The sequence below is a fragment of the Triturus cristatus genome, chromosome 4_1 (genome assembly GCF_964204655.1).
Source record: "Triturus cristatus chromosome 4_1, aTriCri1.1, whole genome shotgun sequence".
Taxonomy (NCBI): domain Eukaryota; kingdom Metazoa; phylum Chordata; class Amphibia; order Caudata; family Salamandridae; genus Triturus; species Triturus cristatus.
Window position 1 is genome coordinate 407,595,294 of NC_140585.1, and position 22,955 is coordinate 407,618,248.

The window sequence follows — 22,955 nt, forward strand, 5'->3', positions numbered from 1 at the left end:
TAGGCCAGTGAACCATACCTTCTCCCATAGCATCTTCTTCGTTGCGACTATGCCTCTGTGTGCCTCATGTGCTAAGTTAACAGTCTGTTGACGTAGACCTTTTGGTATTAATATCCTTGTCCCTCACATGAGTATGCCATTTTCAGTCTCTGATAGTTCGTCATGTATCCTTTTGAATGCTATCATTTCCTCCTTGTTTACTCTGTCCCCCATTGCGCAGTTGTTGTTGACGTGTCTCCATCGTTGTTGTCTTGTTGTTGCTTTCACTGCTTGCATTGTGTCATTCTTTGCTGTCTCCTGCTCTATTTCAGCCAGTGTTATAGGCGCCGGCGTGCTCTGTTTTAGTACAAAGTTGAGATAGTCTTCTGCCATTGAGGTCTTCTCTGGTGCTTGTGGTAAGGGGTCCCGAGACATGTAGTCAGCCAGGTTGTGTTCTTTACCCGGCTTGTGCACTATCTTGAAGTCGTGATCCATTAGTCTTATGCCCCAGCGCTCAATGCGAGGCAGCATCTTTGCATTCGGGTTACCATATATTGTCACCAGGGCCTGATGGGCAGTGACGATGGTGAATGGTTTTCTGCAGTTGAACTTGTGATAGTGTTCGCACGCCCAGACCACCGCTAAGCTCTCCTTCTCAGATTGGGAGTATGCTCTTTCAACGTCAGACAGACTTTTGCTTTTGTATGCAACAATTTTTCTTGGTGAGTCTCTACCTGGCAGGTGTTGTGCTAGGATTGCCCCTAGTCCTACCAGGCTGGCGTCTACGGTCAGCTCAGTGTAAAGTAGCGGATCGAAGTAGGCAAGATGATCTACGGCCATCACAGCCTGTCTGATGGCTTCAAATGCCCAACTGCACTCATTTGACCAGATGAACTTCTGACCCTGCTTTGTTAGGTCCCACAGTGGTGTGCTTACCATGGCGAAGTCCTTTATGTAGCTGGCACAGTAACTGGCAAGACCAAGAAACAAACTTACTTCTGCAACGTCCATCGGAGGATTTGCCTTTTTTAAGGTCTCTACCTTGCTGCGGTCCGGCCTCATTCCTTTTTTGGAGAAGATGTGCCCAAAGAATACCAGTTCACTTCTGCCCAACTCACATTTGTCAGCATTCAATGTTAGTCCTGCATGTTCCAACTGCAGGCATACTTCACGTAGGGCATTGTCATGTGTTTCATCGGACCGGCCAAACACCAGGATGTCGTCGCTGTAATTACTGTTTTTCACCAGCCTTATCACCTGCCTTATTGTTTCCTGAAATATCTCCGCAGCGGATGATATTCCGAAACTCAGTCGCTTATAGCGGAACAGGCCCATGTGCGTGGAGAACGTGGTAATGTATCTCGATTGCTCTTCGAGCTCCAGTTGATGGTATCCTATGCACAGGTCCAGCTTCGAGAATCGGCACACTCCAGTGAGACAGCTTATCATGTCGTTGAGGTGTGGCCCAGGGAGTCGTTCTCTTTCAATGGCTGTGTTTGGTATCCTCGCATATGCGAATATTTGAGGTGTTCTTTTTTGGAACCGCCACTATTGGAGACACCCAGGGAGTCGGTCCTTCCGCAGGCTCAATGATGTCTTGTGCCAGCAAACTCTGTATTTCTTCTTCAACCTGAGGTTGTAGATGTATGGGCACTCGTCTGTGATGCTGCGCCACAGGTCTGACTGCCTTGTTGATGTGCAGTGTTATTTGTTTCCCTTTTAGTTTTCCTAGGCCTTTTAGTATGGCTGGATGTTCTTGTAGAATGTTCCCTTTCTCTGACATGTGGTATGTCATTGCTAGGAGGCCCATTACCTGTGCCGTGACATTGCTCAGCAGGCATGGTGCTGGGATGTCTCCCCGCAGCACATGTATCTCTTCTTTGCATGACCTATCTTTGTACGTCAGTGCAACTGTGAATATTCCCATGTTTTCCACCGGCTTCTTCGAGCCCCAGGTGGAAATATCGACGGGTGATGGTGATAGTGGTGTTCTTGTCTTCATCTTCTCGTATTCCGAGGTGCACATGATGTTGCACGTGGCCCTACTATCAAGCACGAAACGTGTGCTGTGGCATCCTACTTCAATCTCCACAGTTGCTGTTTTCTTTATTTGACGCTTCTCCACAGTGTTGATGTGCTCTGGCCTACGTTCTTCCATGGATGCATCTGACATCAGATACAGTTGTTCCATCCTTTCTGACGCGACTGTTCCTACGGATTCATCTGAGGAGCTGCGATTTGCCGTCTCCATGTGCCTGACATGCCTGCTCATTCCTGCTCGGGGTCTTGCCGGTCTTCCTCGTTCACTTTTAAACTGTCTACTCATGCAGGCACTCGCAAAGTGATTGTCTCTGTTGCACTTTCTGCATTTCTGGCCCACTGCTGGGCATGCACCAACGTGTGGGAAGTCAAGGCCGCACTGGTAGCATGTTCTTTCTTGTCCTTTCGTTGGCAGTGGTGGTGTGCTGTCTTTTTTCTTGCTGCATCTCAGTATGTGGTTCGCTTGTCCCGCCCTTCTATCTTTACCCTGCTCCATCTGTTTGGCGTGTGTCGTTGCTCTTGCTTCTGCTCGGGCCATCGTCAGTATCTTCTCCAGCGTTAACAAGGTGCTACTGAAGAGCGCCGGGACATCGTGGGCACTAAGAAGGAGTGAGTCTCCGACACGCTGGTTGGCGTGTGGTGGTGCAGCCAGGGTGTTTAGTGGAGAGCGCCTGGTACCTCATGTGCACCAGGAGGAGAGGTGAGACTCAGACGCGCACTGTGTGTGTCGTGGTGTGACCAGGGCGTTAGTGGAGAGCGCCTGGGTCATCGTGTACACCAAGAAACGAGGTGGGTCTCCAGCATGCAGGGTGCGTGTGGAGCTGCAGTTGTGGCGCTAGAGGAGAGTGCCTGAAGATCGTGTGCACCAGGAGACGGAGCGAGACTCGGATGCGCAGGGTGCGTGTCAAGGTGCCAGCCGAGGCATAGTGAGGTGCGCCTGGTCATCGGAGGCCGGAGGTGGAGTGAGTCTCAGACGCGCCGGATGTGCGTGTCAAAGGTGCCACCAGAGGTGCTGGTGAGGAGTACCGGGGAGCGGTGAGCACCGTGGAGCGAAGAAGTCCTAACAGTGCTGGAGAGGAGGGCCAAGTGATCGGGCCCTCGAAGGCAACGTGGGGTGGCACCAGCGTTGTGTGGAAGGCTTCGTGGAAGGAGTTTGTGCTGAATGTTGGCGGCCCGGACTGGCATCCCCGCAGGAGCTGAACTACTGGCCCGAGCGAGCCTTGCCCGTGGTGACAAGGTTCTGGAGTGAGGCCAATCCGCTGCTGCAGGAGAGGAGAGTGGGGTTGCGCCCCCCCTCCAGGTAAAGTGGATCATCGCCTGGGGCAGGGTGTGGGCTCGGAGGGACACTCTTTCAGCCTCTCGCTGCTGGCAGCTGTGTGCGCCTGTTGCTTTGGCCCAGATCTCGGTCCCTGCTGGTCCCGGACGGAGCAGTACAGGGGCCAGGGCCCGGAATGGACCTTGGGTATCATCGTTGATCCGTTTCTGGGGCAACCGGTCGCACAACTTCTGAAAACAGTCGTATAACACTTTGCATATTTTCTGCTAACGAACTATCGAACTATTGGACAACATCTGACACTAGTGGTGCTTAACGAACTCAGGAGTTAGTGCACCACGCACTATGTTATGTTTCTCTTGCAGGATACAGGATCATAGCGTGGCGCACTGCATTGCTTATTTACTGCACTGTACTAAATTGCACTGGGACACATTGCCTTATTCTTTTCTTGCACAGGGCAATGCTGGTGGTGATACGCATTGCATTGTGTTCCTATCGCACTGTACGTAGTTGCAGCGTGACGCATTGCTGTATTTCTTCCTTGAACAAGGCATGCTGGTAGCGATCCGGGTTGCATTATCTTGTGTTGACTCAGTACATTATCGTGACGCTACGCATTGCATTGTTTCGCTGTGGCATGGTACAGGAACCCATCGTTAAGTAGGGCAGTATTGCTTTTATTTTGCAACGTGTGCGATTCTAGTGATACGATGTACCTAACCTGTTGAGAATGGTTAAAAGTCAGCGGAACTGTTGGTTAGGAGCAGTGGTTGGGGATTAGGATCACCCAACCCACCGGAAACAATATTACCCATTGTGTATATGTTGGATTTGTATTGTGTGGTCTTTTGTATAACTTTCTATATACAGTATACTCGTTTTATACAAACTCGTGTGGGCGTACACCCGATGTCGTCACGTCAGTCAGCGGACCAGGGTGGGCTCCTGGCTCCATGTGGACGTCGTGGGCGAGGCACACTTCTTGTCGCTTTGAGTGGTTGTTCTAGATCCCACCTTTCGACGCTAGCTGTAGTGTTCTACAAATGATCCTCACCGAGACAGGTAGGTGGCTATATCATTCTTTATTCTTGTATTGGCACCGTGCCCACATGCACGTCTGGTCCCTCTGCCCTCATGTCCAGAACTGCCTGCCCCACTCCCTGACCGGAAGTGGTGTCCGGTCTCTGTCCCCTCCCTTTGGGCGAGTGCAGGGTCCTAGTGCCCTTTACTCAGGTCACTACAGTCACAATGGCCTTCATCAGGGTAATGATCCCTTATCCTTTATGATCTTTGCCCCTACTAGGGTGTTTACCTCAGTTGCAAGGTGAAGAATCTCCAAAACCTCACTCTCCAATATTCCTAGAGAGGAATCCTTTTTAAGAGTTCACAAGAAATTTTCTGAACCCGGGACCTTGGTGGGAATGTGGGCTTGTAGTCACACTTACTCCAAAGCACCACAACTTTCAGTTTCCGCACATCGGTCCACCGACGCGAAGATCATAATGGATAAGGGATTATTACCTTGACGAAGGCCATTGTGACCCGGTTGGGCACGCACACAGTCTGAAACATGTTGGTTTTGCAGTAGGGATATAGGGGCGTTTACCTCCCCTAAGTATCCCATCTCTTAAAATGTTAATCCTATCAAGGGGACACATAAATAAAGGCATATTGTGATTATCCCCTTAGATAGTTTTAACTATATCTATCTGCACTTTTTGGTCCCTTCTTGAGGGAATACTTTTTCTTCTGTTTTCATTTCTTTTCCCTTTCTTTTCTTCCCTCACCACTCATCTTCATACTCAAAAAATCACGCTCCGTCCAGTGCGTTGGTCTGCGCCTGGACGTTTGATGCGGCCCTATGATGAAGCATGACACTGCAAAGTGTGTGAGGGCAGTATTAAGAAAAGCAATGTCTTTTCTTCTTTCCTCTTACGTCTTTTATTAAGTTGTCTAGCCATCTCGAGGGAGGGTTTCACAATTATATAACTCATTTCCCCCCTCCATCCTAGGAGGGCACTATTTTGTTATTTCTAGTCCTTCTCTTTTGAGTGAGTTATCATTTTGGGTAGGGGAGTCAGAGAAGGCTCATTCCCTTGTCTCTTCTTATTGGGGAATAGAGCGCTTTACAGGGATAACACGTTGTATACAGTTTAACATAGGCAATAAACATGGATAGGGATAGAAGGAAGTGACTACATTAGGACATAACCAGGGTAAATACAATAATCAGATATGCAACATGTCAGCAAAATGCAGAGAAATCCAGCAATTACATATGAGGGGCAACATGTCAGCAATATGCAGAGTGAACCAGCAATTACATTTGAAGTAGTAATAAATCAGTACAAAGAATAGGAGCAACCAAGCAGACAAGAAATTTGCAAAAGAACAAAAGCAATGCCGCAGAGCGGTGTGCGCGATGAAAGAGAATTATGGGAGGAATTTGCTCATTGGGAAGGTTTTAGCTTCTTTTTAAAGATTGACAGAGAAGGTATTCTTCTGATGGAGGACGGCAGCAAGTTCCAGATTCTTGGTGCAGCTCCGGGGAAGGCACGGTAATACGTTTTTTCCTTATGGAAGCGAGGTGGCTGGAGTTCATATAGAGAAAATTCAGACACTGCAACTTGACTTGTCAAGTTGTCCATTGTCAGATGTGAAAATTTTGTCCTGACTTTCCTTTTCCATTACATTCAGGTACTGTAGTAAAGACAGGGTTTTACCTGCACACATTGCTATGTTAGCATAAGCGCTTTAGATGTTAACGCCATCTTGTCACTTTGCTGCTCTTGCACACGACACTACAGGTAGCTGTTATTATAAGTAAAACTGCTTGGCAGATCCGCTTTGATGGGCTACAGGAGTGGAGAAGCTTGGACGTCTGCTCTTGGACTTCATCGTTTGTAGTACACGATTACATCATCGTTTTTAAATCACCGCATATCCGGTGCACCATTCACACTTATTACGAGATTCATCTTGTTTTTAAATCTTTCTATATTCCTGCGGTCGTAGGGATCAGCAGTCCTCCTATATATTTGTTTCTTGGATCTACTCAAGAGATATGATCAATACCCATATCCCTGAAGGTTAACACACCTTTGGGACCTGCCTCGAGTATTTATCATCGCATTGTGCACACTGTAGGGGACAGTATGTTCAAGACATGCCAACCAGTGATTTTAGTGCCTAACCTGGTTAGATCTTTGGTCATCTTTGATTTCGAAGAAGTATATTGGAGGTGGCTCTCCTGAGGAAGGCAGTTCACTGCCGAAACGCGCGTTGAGACATCTTGGAAACCACCCTTCAATTATAGAAATCCATGAGATTTAGTGTCCTAATCATTCATTTATATGCGTAAGACATCTAATGAATTCAGGATGCTGACATTCTATCATACATATAACAATAATAATCAGAGTACGAAGTATGAGTGTACGGATGAATGATTATAGTTAGAATGTATTACAGCCTTGGTTCTGTGACCTATATGTAAAAAAATGTCTATAAAAAAATATATTGTAATAAATAATTTTGTATTTTTCTATCCCTAGTGTCACTACTTTCATTTATATAAATGTGTTTAGATTTTGAATGAAGTAGCCTTAGGACCTTCACAGCATACTTGCTTTTCCTTCACATGAGAACGGTCTGTTTTTCACATCCCTAGTCTTACACCGCGACCTTAGTCTGAACACTATGTGCAGAAACCGTCAAGGTCAAAAAACAATGTATGTTGTTGAATTCAGGTTGATCGTCCCACGCTCTAGACACAAGAAGCACACTGCGGCAAATATCTGAAACTCGGATGCCTTTAATATTGCATTGCATGCATGATGCTGGCACTCTTGGAGAAAACCTTTCCAGACACAGAGAGCAGTGCTGATCCTGTGATGTGATTCACCTAAGCTGATCTTGGAGGTATGGGGTTCCCCATTCAAACCTAGAGACCTTCTATTATTATTATAAAACTAACTTATAGACAGGGGAGGGTGGTACACAAGGTATTATAGGACCTGTTTCCACTATCGTTATAATATGATTTCTCCCTTTGTGTTTTATGGAATTGTAACAATGCTGATGGTTTTATTTCTAATCATTTGTTTGCTTATGTTAGCCAAAATACTGCATCTTAGAGCACGTAGTTAAAAATAAACATTTTAAACTTTTCTGTGTCTCTGATTACTCACCTTGTGGACTGATATGAGAATAACAACGAAAAGGTGTTCTTGATTCCCACCATTCCTGAGAGTAACCTTAGTCGCTTCTTCTGGGTTGTCTAATCATTGGTAGCTTTGCTGTAGTACGGAGAACGAATGAGACACTGATGCTAGTCGGATAGGGGTGCTGGGTACTAAGGTGAGTTTTTTGGTACACCACAATTCACTGAGGTCCTGGTTTCCTGCGCATAGTTCTGTGCATGAGCAGAATCCCTGCAACAGTACTTGTAACTTTTATATCTTCAATATAAACACAAAATGGCACAATCCTAAGGCAAACAAAAATAGAACTTACAATATTAGGATAGGACCGCTTTTCTGCTTGTGATAAAGCATCAAAGTGCCATGCAACAATACACACAGGAATACTGCGGTCAAATGAATTTCACACATGCAAAGAAGAGGCGTAAGCAATCAAAAGCCACAAGAAGACAGGAATAAACAAGTTGACTTTTAATCATCATCTTAGCCACTGTTCACAATTTTAGCAGGTGACTTCCGATTGGGAACAAATATTTCTTTAGCTTTCTCCCACTTAAAACATTCTCCCAAATCAAATTTTGCAAAATATCCCTCTAAGCTGCGCCCAAATGTTGATATAGATAAATGGGTCGTGGGCATATGCACGATTAATTCACTTATTGTAAGCAACATTCTGTGTTTTTTTTGTCCAGTGTCATTTTTCCAAACGCCTAAGGAATTGTTGTGCTTGTTTAGCTACTCAAAAGGTGGATTGTTGAGGCTTCGCGTAAAGCCCATATCTCATCTTCGGCTGGCTATTGAGTCTGCAGCTGTCTGTCTGGGCCAATCAATATACAGACTTGGACAGTCCAAGACAATCATTGGCGGAGCGTAAATAAGGGGGGGCGGAGGGGGGCAATAGCCTCAACCCTTTCAAGCGCTGTTTATTATTGGGCTTCGGCAAAAAGATGCACAAAAACAGACTGAACAACGTAGTGGCCATCTTCGAATGGGGTTATTCCCTTTTACAAGATTATAATTATTTGCGAAACCAATTCTAAAACATGGCTTTTTTAGTTTGTTGTCTCTTTAAATAAAAACATATTCAATTACTCAAATATGACTCATCAAAAGCTTAAGTTTAGAAACACGACTTATTTTAGGAACAGATGCAAAAACATTAAAAAACATTTTAGTGGGACTTATATGTAGTTTTCTAAGTTTCATGGCACCAACTTGTTTTCGTCGTTATTTATCCTCAATTTTGTATCTTTTTTCGTGGTTTTGTGGATTCTGGCATGCCTTGTGTTTCCTTTGGTAGGATATGCGCTTGTTTTGGGCTACTTTTTAAGATGCATTGGGCTTGTTTTTAAGTTCTGACTCGGGTCCACGATCAGCCGGGTGCGCATGCGCAGTGCAGTAGGTGTCAGGGATGGCTGGGTGACAGAGATATACGGGATACCCCGCGTCTTCCACTAATACACAGGCCGTCCGTTTCATTCCGACGTCCGTACTGGGAACCCCTAGAGCCGCAGATAATCGGCAGCCACCAAAGAGGTTACCGCCTGACGGGGTCAAAGGGGAAAGTGCACCCAGCATTCTCCCTGCTCCGCGCTCAGCCATCTTGGATCTGCGGGAAGAGGAGCTTCATGCGGTGAGTTATTGCCACTTTTTTCCCGAATCTGCGCTCGGGATCGGCCTTCTGGGGTCAAGGTAGCGAGCACAGACTGTTTGGGAAGTCTTGCGGCCCTGGGCTGTAACACAGGCCACACAAAGATCTCCTACAGCTTACAGTTTCCGTGGCAGAGGCTTTTGTCTCTGCCTTAAGAGGGGGCGGGGAGCTGGATGTAGAGGCCCGGGATCAGCTAAGGCCTCTGGGTATCGACTCACACCTGGCCCTAGGATGGCCAAAATAACCCAAAGCTCCCTTTCCAGTGGGTGTCCAGGAATACTTCTGGTTGGCAAACCACAAAAGTCGAAAGAAAAGCCGAGGCTGAGACAAACCAGAGTCTGTCTATGTTAGCCTTAGCTGCCGAAGAATCGGTTTGTCAATCGAAATATTTATTTTTAATCTCGCAACAGTTGACATGTAAAACAAAATAGTTAAGACTATTTCAAATTCAAAAATACTACACTAACGTTTGTTTCTACGAATGTAATCTTACTGTGTTGGGTGGACCTAAACATAACGTGGGTTGCCAAGGAAGCTTGACAGTGTTTGAACCCATGTTTTATTGTCACTTAGCCATAAATAAAGCAACATACATTGTTGCTAGTCTTAAAGCGAGGATACTGCTTTGTGAATAATTGTTTTGGTGGTAAAGTCGAAACCTCGCATAGTAAAACAACCTGACACTATGCTGGAGATACTTAGCAAACTGATTGGAGTTCGATCGCAAATGGTAAGGACGTGAAGTGTAATGTTTATCTGTAAGATTAGTAAAAATCAATCTTCATGGATTAGAAATGCATCTAGTGTTCTTCATAGTGCAAAGTTAAGTGTAATGGAGCATTTATCCGTCACTAGTGCTGGCCTCAGTTGATTTAACGAACGATTATTACGTTAGGTACACTCCTCAATAGAAACAGTAATTTAGATCAGAAAGACAATGTGTACCATTGTATAAATGTGTCAGCTCGTTTTTATTTTCACCTTGCGCATCCTCACTGCCTGTGTTTGTTTTGATGAGTGTCCTTCCTGTATGTTGCCTACCCTAATCATCCTTGTATTGTAATCTGAGTGTTGAGAAGATTTGAGTTTTCACTTGTATCTGGAGTCCCGCAGATTGTTGGTTGCTCGGGAATTTTAAGATGTGGGTTCCTTTACTTCTGAAACTTACTTACAGTCGACTAGAATTGACTCTACACCTTTTCTTAAGATTGTAACCTGCAAAGTGGTGGGTAGCCATGACACTCCTATTTAAACACATTTATGAGGTGGATTCGTGATATTCTTCCGCGGTAGGTGGTAACATGGGGGTGGAAATCAGCTTGTCGTCATAGGCAGCTTTGGCATGCATCTTTGAAATGCACCATTTTGACAAGAAGCCTCCTGAAATTCCTCACCTCTTGGGGGCTGTCTGTGATCTAACGAGAAGTGACTTAAGTGTGTTTCTCTTGGTACACTGTGAACTGAAGCCCCTGATCATTCTAGCTTGCTAAGAATAGTAAGTCTTCTGTGTTGTGTTGATGTCATGGGTGGAAACTTAAGCTGCCTCATGCTTTTCTGTCCTGCTGACAGCATTCTTACCCCAAACCATTGCATGTCTGTATATTCCCACGCTGCAGCTCCCATTTTTATGCTGGAGGTCTCTTGTGATGTAAATTGCAAGCTAGATTTCACCAATGCTTTCTCTCGTTGGTTGTTCTGCCGTATAGTGAAAGCCATTGGTGAGTCTGCTTACTTTGTTGCTTGTGTTTATTTTAAAAAAAATATTTTTAATATCAAATAATCATAGGAGGAGGAAGAAGCTGTGATCGATTTGGCTTCCTGTCTAATGTAAATAATGGGGGAATGTATCACTCGCACCTGTAATACCAGGGTCAGGTGTGGTAACCAACTTTAAAAACCCTCATTCACAGGAGTGGTAGAGCAGTTTATCTTGGTTCTCCGCTTCTACTGGAACGTGAAAGCATCATCATCGGGACTTTTTTGACAAACTGCTTACCTCCACCTGGAGGTAGAAAAACCGGTGTCAGCAGTAGTGATCATAAATGATAAACAAAAAAGTGAAGTGAGTTAAAATTGCTAGGCTCTCCATCCCAAACAAACTTTATTCGGTTGGAGAGGTAGCAAGTATTAAAAACGTGGGGCGGTGCACCTATAGAAATGTTACTGTTCTATAGCACCTCATTGTCCGTGAGATTTTTTAATACCCATTTATGGTTTCTTTCTCTTTTACACACTGCCATTGAGCACAACAATCCAGCAATGTTGAAAGCACTTATTCATTCGTGTGGAGTTGAGCATGTATGTTTGTTTTCTTATGGTCACTGGATTTGTTGGTGTTAATGATTTTAACGAAGCCATAAAGGTAGTTAAGTGTCGTCTCGTGGAAGAATCATGTCATGATAAAGTGCAACATGTTCTTTGCTTTTTATCAGCACGTCCGTGAATCAATTTAAAGCTTTTTGTATTGTTAAGGGACATGTCCTGCTTCCTGTGGCTTCTGACCAATTCATCAGTGATCAGTTCATTGTATGTCGTTTTAGAGAAAGGATTAAGGTACTGATAATTTGTAACAAAGAACATACTTTGGAACCAATTATAGACCCTAGGAGCATAGAACACTGAAGACAGTCAGTCAGAACACCTAACAATAAAGACAAGAGGTAGTAGTAGTTTAACAATTTCAGCTCGTTACAACATATCATTTATGTGGGAACAGTACAATGATGTCATAGATATTTGGGATGGCGCTTTATTGGTATCCCATACCCTACTACCAATGGTGTCAGCTCATGGTTGACCAAATGATCTAATGTTTACAAATTTCAATAGAAGCAAACCATAGCCCTCTGGTATTAGTCTAAAAATGTCATACGGTCCAAACACAAAGGAATTGTGTTGAACAAAACTTGTATTAAAGATATCGATGATTTTGTGATCTTCTGTACATTTACATTCATACATTCATCTTTTGGTACTGGACAACAGCCGACTTGTTTCGCCACTCAGTGACTTTTTCAAGGCTGTGAGGTTATTACAAATAGACAAAGAACTCAGTTTATTTCTCATTCTCACTTAATAATGATACTGCACAGTAAACAAAGTGAACGTGACGTGGTACTCTGCATATGTACTTATACTTTTGAGCATCATAGGCTCGAATGAAACACCATCTGACTGACCTTTTGATCATTATGCAGTCTTTGCATATCTTCTCTCTTATACGCGTTTCTGCAGGAACTTCTTTATGCGTTACATGCACCGATATATGATGATACTGGTCTAACAGGACAATTTGAATTCCTTTTGTTGCTATTCACCCCTTCGATGCGTGTGACGGAGCGGTTCCGTCATGCGCGTCGGTCGCGCTGTGCCCATGACGGAACCGCTCCGTCACGGCCCGCCCGCGCAACGAACCTTCCGCACGGCACGGTAAGGGGTTAAGAAATGATTTAATCGCAAAATGTGTTGAGTAACTTAAGCTCATGGAAAACCTTATCTGAATACGTTTTTTCCATTAATATACGGTCTCCATACATATCTTCTCTGCCTATATTTCCTGAATGTAATTTATTAAGAATTTTACCAATTTATGATTACATCATGACATGTATGTTTATTTTGATTGAAGACATGTGTCTTGTCAATAACAAATGACCTATGTCTTGTATAATGCTGCAAAAATGTTTGTGTGTATTGTTTTTCATCAATCATTAGTACTTGTCACATATTGACAGCTAAAACACACAATGTTTTGCGCCCCATGACCCGCTGGGAAATAGATGGGGAATCTTTACTATTCACTTGACTCTACCTTTTATTTTCTTAAGCACCTTAAGCACAGCTCCAACTTGGGCATGATTACCTTACATCGTTTATGGACCCCATTTGAACTGGTGCCTGTACTCACAAGACCGACAGGACAATCAAGTTTGCCACGTTGATGTCATGCTAACTTTGTTATATACTCTTGTCTTTTTCTGACTTATTGCCCCACTAGTCACGAGGACCGTGCACTTATCTCTTTTTTAAACTTTCTTCTTGCTTTTTACCCACTGCCTTACCGGTCTCGATCACCGTGCTATACATCTACTCACTTGTTTTCTTTGTCCAGATTTAATTAATTTTACTTCTTATGTAGTGTGTCCATTGCTGCCATTTACTTGGGTGGTACGTTCTACATATTACCATAATGTATGTCATCATATATGCCGTTTTAGGGACCCTTCATAACTTCAAAATGGGCGCTATGTGGCCTATGGCACTTTATATATTATCAGTCCCTCATTGCTGTTTAGTTATGGAGTGCCACGTAAATAGACACCCATTCTGTGGTGTCTTTCCTTGCTGAGATGCCAGAGAGCAACACTCCGTCAGGTAGGACTTCGGTGTATACATGAGTTCCAAGCTAACTCTTGCGTTATTTTGTACATTTTTAAATGATGGCTTGGTCACACGACTGAATCACGCCCCTGTACCTACTCGATACTGGATCGTTCAGTCTAACCTGAGCCATATAATCTGGTTGGGTTCTGCGTTCACAACTGAGACGCTGCATAGGATCTTTAATTAATAGAATGCTGGCATGATGTCCCGCTATGTATGTGTTATACAGCGTGTTCCCACTAGGAGTTCTGCTTATGTACGTTTACGCAATTAGATCTTTGCCTAATCAGAGGCATAAATTCTGGTTGTGTACCACGTTGCAATTGACACACCGCACACGTCCTTTAGTCTTTTAGGAAACATTGACTGTTGTGTTTCCTGTAGTCTTTACACACTGCAGATTATGTCTAAATGTACTTTAGTTGTTCGGGGACACTTATTTATGCTTTGAGTGTTAAGCTCATTTACATTAGTGATACTGTTTCCCACTAAATCTGTTTCCCAGATACTGCACTTATAAACAGACTAATTTTTCCAGTTTGATTGCCACGTTTGTTCACCCTTATTTTATATTTGTGTTACTCGTCACTCTGTAACTTTTGAACTCACTTAGTTTTTGTCACCTATTGACAACTTTACACAGGTAACCAGTATAGCAACATTACTGCCCCTTCTACTCTAGCCAGAATATATGCTATCGGTAACTCAGATCTGGCTTCTCATGAGTTGCCATTGAGCACACTTTTTTGGTATTCTTTTTGGACTTTATCTTTCCTATGCCCACCACGTTGGAAAATGACACAATATGCAAATTAGTATCACTATCTCAGTATTTCTTGTATCTTTTACATTTCAGACAGAAGCTTTATATGGTCCCCTCTTTTCTATAAATTTTACTTGACCTATACTTGCCACGTGTTTTTTTGGGTATGACATACTTATATCTCATTGAAATTTCGCACAAAGGAAGGTGCACCCAGAATTAAGTCCCAATTAACAAATATATTCCACAAATATTCTTCTTTTATTCTTAAGATCATTTAAGAGACTGCAAACAGCCAACGTGTTTCGTTCCTTTTGCCGCAGGAGCTTCTTCAGGGCTGAGTCAAGCAAGGTTGCCAAATAGTCAGACCCAGATGCGTACACGACTCAAAAATTCCAGTAAAATGTACCGTATATATATTGCCGCTCATACAAGGAACGAGACCCCAGTTTCTGAATCTTTAGTCAATTGATATATATAAATCCTTCAGTAAGGCATGCATACATGAAGCAGATTGCTTGATATTCAAGTTGACGCGTAAAATACAAAAGGAAGAGGTCTTCAATGTTGAAGGTGTAAATGAAGCCCTACAGAAGAGGCGAATATCGAAAATAGGGATATAGTCCCTCGAAAAGACGACATCACACATAAATATAGAAGAATCAGAAAAATCCCGACGTGATAGGCGGCATGATAACCGGCAGCAGCTGCTACTATCTCTAGGCCTTCCAGCTTTCCTCTTTTCGTTTTATTCTAATTTATACAAATCACCGGTCCCCGGTGTGCTCCAACCCTAAGGACGAATATTGGAAGGCTTGTTTATACCTAGCAGCCATCCTTAATATTTGTCATTAACAAGTATGTTCCGTCCCCTTTTCAGGTCTCGCCTAGCGACGCAGCACATGCCCTGCTCGCCTTGGCGAGACCTATTGTCGTCGGTTCTTCGTACGAAGGGAGACAGGAGAGGTGCATGCATACAGGTCATGTGCCTATGCACGGCGTCTTACAAGGGTGTGCGCTTCCCGCTGCCAGAGAAAGCTCACCTCCCACTCCTGGGTATCCTCGCTGCTGCGCGGGTCTCCTTTGGCCTGGCACAGCTCCTCGACAGGCTGAGCACGCACCCCTTGTCTGATGTGATCACTTTCACAACACTAATAGTGTTGCACAGTGATATTCACTGAGCATAATTGGCTCTAATTACACAAAAGCTTGGAGGCCCGTCATCTACCCCAGTGGCGTATGAGGGTAGGACTCCTGAAGCGTGGAGGCACCTCTGTGCTCGGGGGCTGCAGGGGCCTGCATTGCACCCATGACCCACTTAACCCACTCATACATGCCACACACCTCGACTGCCAGTTTAGCCGAGCCACCGGTGCAAAGCTCAAACTGCTATAAATCACATGAGCTGCTAGTGAAGGCCAAACAGGACCAGGAGAAAACTCTGCATCAGCGCACCTCCTTCACCACCTCAAGTGGGCCCTTCCATGCAGCGCAGTTTCAATGTTCCTGCAGTTTTTGACAGCGAAGGGTTGATAAAACTTAAGGAACAAAAAGCAAGATTTGTCAGTTGCTGTTGGCACCCTAAGCCTCTATTTTATATAGAACCTCTTAGTCTCCTTTCAACCACATCCGCAGTGATGTGGCCTCTCTTTTCCTAGATGTGTGAAACAAATGCGAGCTTGGCTGTTGAATAGTGTGCTCCCTACAAGGACTCCACATTCTAAACTTCAGTCAGCTCCAATCTAACCACGTGAATTGTGGGGTGCAATAATCGTGTTTTCCCAGTTCGTTTTCCCTCTCTATCTTCCAATTGATGTATATTTTCATATATTCTTGTACTGCTGCACCTCATGTTGTATGCATGAGCAAATCAGCAATAAAAGTCTTCAATGCAAACTAAAGGAGCAGATCTAAAACTTGTTGGTGAGCAAGTGAGAAATATATGCCTTTGGTTCAGGACTCTTCTGAGCATCTGCTACTGAAAATAAAAAGTAGATTCCATAAACAGATATTCTATTTGGACGACCTATTTCCAGTCTCTATAACCTGTGATTAGCGATAGCTCTAGGACCAAGCCTTTAATTCCAGATTAGTTATTTCCTCCACTGAAGGGATGAACCTATATTTATAAAGCGCACAGATGCTCCAAGGAGTGCCCCGGCGCTAGTCCTCACATATAGGAACTTGAGTCCGAGCAAAATGCCAAGGTTTTAGGTCCAGCCTGGGCAGCGCATGTGCTGCTCTGCGAGGCATTCTGTATTGAGGTATGGCATAGAAGTGGCACCTATGTCCCACCCATCTTTTTAATTGGCTCCTGTTACTGTCCTTGCGAAATTGTTACTTTTCATTTGTGAATAGGCTTAATAGTCCCTCCTTCGTACTGGCTTGTCTGCATTTGTAACCTTCCATAATGGCTGAACTTTTTACTTGTGTTGTTACACAGTCTGCTTTATAAGTTGGTGAGCCTTATTTTCTTTAATGATCTTCCCCTATTCCACCTATGACATCGCAGCACACTTTTACTAATGTATATATTTAAATTACAGCGCGGTCCACTTTAACAATAGCGGGCGTGCTTATTTAATTATTTAGTTTAGGTGCGGTCCGCTTTCACATTAGCTGCTGCTCTTATTTGTTTATTTCATTAATAGTGCAGGTCGCTTTCACTTTAGCGGCCACGCTACAGAACTTTTCTAAATTAATTAATTTTTTCACTTTGGGTGAAAGCGCGTATGGGGTGTTTTCACTTTAATATTGGCCGCGCCCCTTTCTTTAGGCACTGCTCACTGTATCCTGAATACACGAGCAGCGTCTACAGAAAGGAGCTGCTGCCACCATTAAAATGGACTTGCATTTGCCAGAGTTTGAGCAATTGTCGTTTACAATGCCAATAGCTTAAATGCTTGCAAATGCGAGACCTATTGAATTGAAAATGCTTGTTTCCTTGAGCTCACAGAGAGGTCATTCTACATGACAATCATTTTAAACAGGTTCTAGTTAAACCTATTTGCTCTTTTCCTCCCCCTCCTCTGAGAGCAACGTCCACTTCTTTTAATCCTTGACCCCTACTTGTGCAAGGGTGCGGCTCCTAATGCAGGACATGACCATCTGTTTTGACATTATCCTACCTCTGCAGACTGGATGCGAGTTATTCACCACCTAAATACTCAGTCCTTCATAGTTTAAAGAATACACCTTTTCCCGTATTTGCTTTTTGCCCACTGGCTGTATTTTCTGTGCTGGTTGCGTCTATTCTCATACACTTCACATCGCGCAAAGGTGCCATTCCTGAGAGCATCACAGTATATACCCATCACTCCATATGGGTCTTCGTACATGGAATCCATCAACTCATCTATACCTTAATCAAGGTTGGACGATTACTAAAGTTTGAGTATTCACTTTAGAGAATCCTTTTTGCGCCACTGGCGTGGATGTTTCATTTTTACCCTATAGTTTCAACACTTACATGCATGCTTTTTAGCAGTTTGTATCTGATCACTGGTGGTAAGCCTGTCCCTCCACTATCAGACCAATATGTCGGAGGACTCGAACTTCGAGATTTGTTCACTTTTACTTTACATTACTTTTATTACTTTCCCACCTAGAGTCTTATATCAAATCCGGGTTTTTCAAGGTTTTATACATTCGGATCAGATACCCACTCAATACGTTTGTCTCTGTGTTCTAGACATATTTTAATTTGAACTCTGCAATAACCCCCCCCCCCCCCCCCCCCCCCCCCCCCTATAAAAGTCACTGTGTAACTAAATGTGGTTCGGCTGTTGGCCAGTTCTGAAGGATAAATATGTGAATGTACATGACGTTTTTAGACTAATAACGGAGTGCTATGGTTTCCTTCTTTTGAAACAAAAACTTAAGATTGACAGGGCAAGTGGTGGGTTACTTCTTATGTAGAGGGATTAGTTACCGGATAAAAAAACGTTCTAGACTGTCACCAACAGACAAGAAGGATCTAGGGTCTAGAGAGGAGGATATTTGTAGTGTGGGTGATAAGTGAAGGCAACTCGGATGGGGATATTTAAATGGGTCTAGATTAATGTTGTTGTTTATCATAAAATGTGTCCTGCTTAATAAAAGTAACGGAAATGATTCGTAAGAGCAGGCACTTTCCCATAGTGTACCACAATCTTGAAAACCAAGTAAATACTAATCAAGAACTCGTGTCAAAAAGCAATGTGATATGGGTACATTGGTGTTGAGTATTGAACAGCATGGTGCAGCAGATGGGCTACTTAATTGTCTTTGTGCAAATTGAAGGCATGAATATGGAAGCTATGACTGATTCTGGCTCACCATCCTTTCAAGTACATTTCCCCCCATCATAGGCAGTAATATGAGCTTTATGTGCGTGATTTAAAATTTTTTTTTTTAAACCATCTATTTATTTATTTTGTATTTTATGCACAGCTGCACACATGGTACACAATATAAAATTAGCATATGTGAGATTTTGTTGGTGATATTGAGAATCAATTTTTCCCCACGAACCTCGGTGCAGTTGCGATTTGTACAACAGATTAAAACAAATGTAACAAACTTCTGAGCATTGTAATATAGCTTCACATTGTGTATTGTGTCCCCAATTTTCTGCCCCCCTCCCCCCCTTGGACTTACACATACTTATAGCATAAATGCGGGCGGCATTTGCGGTGTCACAAATAGCTTGCAAAACCTTCAGACACTACTCCTATTGTCCATAGTTTATATGGGATATAGGAGGTTGTACATGCGTAGATAAGCTTGAGGCATGCGTTGCGACTGACTGGATGTAAATTGCAATTATGGGCGCGCTCGTGCAGGTATAATTGCTGCTTGGGTCAATCCCACCAGTGTCCTTCGGCTTCTTTCTTCCAGTGTCTCCGCGTCATTAGGGAGCCTTTAGTGTACAGGCAGGACGAGTCGGGGCAAACCCCCCAGGTCTACCGCAGCCCAGAAGTGTTTTCTAATTGTGGGTGTCCCCCAGGTGCGAGGTTGCCGTTTGAGGCAGCAGCCTCCCCCTCTGTGTCCTTTCGAATGGACCCGTGCAAATCCTGCAGCATCATTTCCCATTGTGACGTTATTGGGACCTTGCGGAGCCCATGAATATCTTCTATTCAGAGTGCTGAAGCTTCTGCTCTAACCTATACCAGTAGAGACTGACCCCATGCTGTTACCGATGGCGGTTCCGGACTTTTCCCCCTCTTAGTTATCAAGCGTTTTGCGGCTAGTATGCCCAGGTCTAAGAAACGGGATGTTGCCCTCAACTTCTTACCTGTAGCAAAAAGATGCACTATGCACTCTTCCCAAGTGCGATCCAGATGACGCTCTATCGCCATCAGAATGTTACAAATGCGATGCCAGTAAGCGTGTAAGGAAATGCAGGACCACAACATGTGTAGTAAGTCGGCTCCAATATGGTTACATCTGGGGCAGGCCCCGTATGTTCGCCCATATATTCTGTTAACCCTTCCAGGGTAAGATAGTCTCTTTGAATAATGTAGTGGGGTATAAGTCAAAAGCGTGAGTTGCGCGGAATGTGTGCGGGACTAAGCAGTGCCTCTGACCATTCCTTATCTGTGAATGGCCTCCCTGTGTCTGCTTCCCAGCAGTGCCTAACAGGGATCATTGATGCCGCCTTGTGGATCCGGAGTGAGTCTGCGAGCCATCTGATTTGGTGTCTACCCCTACCCCTACCCATGACACGAAGATACTGTATCGTGAAATGGATAGGCTGTTCCGTGGCCCTATCGCCCCAGCTATCCCTGTATGTCGCCAATATTGTGTAGTATTGTAATTGACCAGGTGGCAACCCATATGTCTCCGTCAATTCTGCAAATGGGTTGCGTGACCCATCTTGGTAGAAATCGCCTAGTGTCTGCAGCTACCGAGCCTGTCCCTCAAGGTGTAGCCAGCAGCAGGATCGCTGGCGCATATGGGATCACCGCCCGCGTCAAGTAAAGGCTTCTGCGATATACCCTATGTGCCACCCGGAGCATCAGACCAAGGAGAATCCATCCCCGCTGTCTCAGTTGCAGCCCTGCCAGCCACTTCGCCATCCACTGTACTGGTGATGGCAGGTAGCATAGGTCCATATCAGGAACAGCCAGCCCTCCCCCACTCACTGGAAGGGGGAGCTTCGCTAGCGCTACCTGACACCGGCCACCTTTCAGTATGAATTCCCGCAGCATCGAGTCTCGTTTCCGGAGATTAGACGGGTTTACATATACAGGCAGGTTAGCAAAGTAGTACAGCAGTCTAGGGAGCACCACCATTTTTACCAATGCAATGCGGCCTGCTACCGACCGTGGCAGTGTGCGCCAGAAAGCCATCTGCAAATGTAACGCAATGATTGATCTGCCCAGATTACTCTCCAAGAGATCTGCCCATGTATTGTAAATACGAATTTCAAGATATCTGAACGTGTCTGGCTGCCAGGGTATTCGGACTGCATTGCAGGTTAGCTCAGGGTCCGGCTGTATTTTACCAAAAGGATGCAAGCTTGTCTTACCCCAGTTGCCTCTCAGGCCAGAGAGAACGGCAAATGTCTCCAGTGTGTTTATAAGTGTGGACAGGAGCACACTCACATCCTTAAGATATATCCGTATGTCATCTGCATACAGAGATACTGCATGCGTGCCATCTCCTAGGGGAATACCCCAGTCTACCCCCTGCTCCCTTAACACTGCTGCTAGGGGCTCTACTGCCAAGGCAAATAGCACGAGAGTCAATGGACATTCCTGTCTAGTACCTCAGCCAATTGGGATAGGCTCCGAGATGTACGTGCCAGTTTTCATCCTTGCTGTGTGCAGAGTATAGAGTAGCTGCCCTAGCTGTGATACCCAACTTAGTGAGTACCGCAAATAGTAATCCCACTCCAGAGAATCAAATGCCTTCTCCAGATCTAATGCCAGACAGGCCGAGTGGGGCCAGTCTCAGGAGGAGTACTCTGCCACCCTGAAGTCTCGGCGGGGATTCAACGATGTACTGCGGGCCGGGACGAAGCCATTCTGATCAGTTCCCACCAATAGCGGGACCAGAGGCGCCAGCCTGTCAGCAAGCACCTTGGCCAAAACCTTGTAGTCTGAGTTCAGGAATGCCAAAGGGCGGTACGAGCTAGGCTCCGTCGGGTCTTTATTAACCTTGAGGAGAGACACTAGTAATGCCTCCCACATAGAGCGATTAGCAGAGGTGCCCTTTCTCTCTCTATCATATACTTGCAGTAAAGGTGGCCCTACGGTGGACGCATAGGCCTTAAAATAGTATGAGGGGAGGCCGTCCGTGCCCGGTATCTTACCTGTAGCCATTGCCCTTTTTGCTGACCCTATCTCCATAGGGGTGATTGGCTCATCTAGTTCAAATTCCTGTGCCTGGTGTAACGATGGTCATATTATCTGGGCGAGTAGGGTGGTGAATCCTCCATCACTGAATGTGTTTCTGGACGCATAGAGAGCTGTGTAATGACTTGTTTGTTTTGCATGTATTTCTATTGGTGTGTGCAGTAGCCAGCCTTCTCCAGTATGAAGAGCCATTGTAGGTTTTGATGTTTGGTCTTGCTGGATAAGGCATGCCAATGGGGAGAGGAGTTGGCCTAACGGCTAGGGCGGTCGAATCTGGGGAACTGGGTTTGAGTCTTGGCAATGACGCTGAACATCCTGTGATTCTGGGCAAATCACTTAATCTCCCCGTGCCTAACAAAAATGAATGTGTGTCCTCATGTAACGTAACTGGTGCTATGTAAAGCGCTCTGATACCCGATTTGGGTCAAGCTTGCGCTATATAAAACTGTGTTAAATAAATAAACAAATAAATAGACGCCCTGCTTTATCTGACTGCGTACGAGCTGAATGTGCAGCTTAATTAACTTGATGCAGACGCTCTAACAACTCTGCCAGCTCCCCTCTTTTTGCCTCCAGTGCCACTATTCCCACGGATTTATTTGCCCAGTCTATTTCTAATTGCATCAGTTCTGCTTCTACCCGTGCCACTGCCCCCTCCAATTGCCTACTGATATTCCAGTTAATGCCTTGACAGCTACTCCTGATTGATACTTTAAATGCCTCCCAGTCTATGAGTGCATCACCCTTCAACCCCGCGTTTAGTTCAAAATACTCGGCCGTAGCTGCCCCTACTGCCTCACAGAATGACTCGTCCTCTAGGGCCCCCGGTTGAAAGCAGCACACAGGTATAGGTGGGCGGGGTGGCGCCCATGTTAGGTACATTAATAGTGGGTTATGGTCAGAATGTGTGTGCCCGAGATATTCTGCACATTCAAGAATGGTATATAACACTCCTGAGCCCACTATTCTATCTAGGCGCACGTGCAGATCATGTGGGGACGAGTAGTAGGAGTATAATAGGGTTATTAGGATGACGCTCCTGCCACAGGTCTATCAGCGACCAGTGGTGAAGTCATTCTGTTAGTGTCTGAGCATTTTTCGAAGACTGCGTACCCGGTAGCAGTGGAAAATTGCAGTCTAGTGTGGTGTCCAGGATGGCATTCTAGTCCCCCTCCCCCACTATCAGCCATGCAGTACCACTCCACACCGCCATAACTCTAATGAGGGAGTGAAAGAATTACGTCTGTTTTACGTTAGGGGCATATATCACCCCCAATACTGGTGGTGTTCCATTTAGGCACGCTTTTACAAAGACGTA

General features: G+C 44.8%; 1 protein-coding gene across 7 annotated transcripts in view; it reads left to right on the top strand.

Moving 5' to 3' along the window:
• Positions 1-8,868: 8,868 nt before the first annotated feature.
• Positions 8,869-22,955, top strand: part of CNOT2 (CCR4-NOT transcription complex subunit 2) — a 449,944-nt gene continuing 435,857 nt past the window's right edge. For 2 of the 7 annotated variants that reach the window (XM_085652518.1, XM_085652519.1), the window contains exon 1: positions 8,869-9,133. In XM_085652518.1, coding sequence (XP_085508644.1) covers positions 9,129-9,133 — 5 coding nt within the window. In that variant the 5' untranslated portion in view covers positions 8,869-9,128. The remainder of the gene's footprint in view (positions 9,134-22,955) is intronic. The other 5 variants (XM_085652515.1, XM_085652521.1, XM_085652514.1 and 2 more) reach the window with 4 other exon arrangements.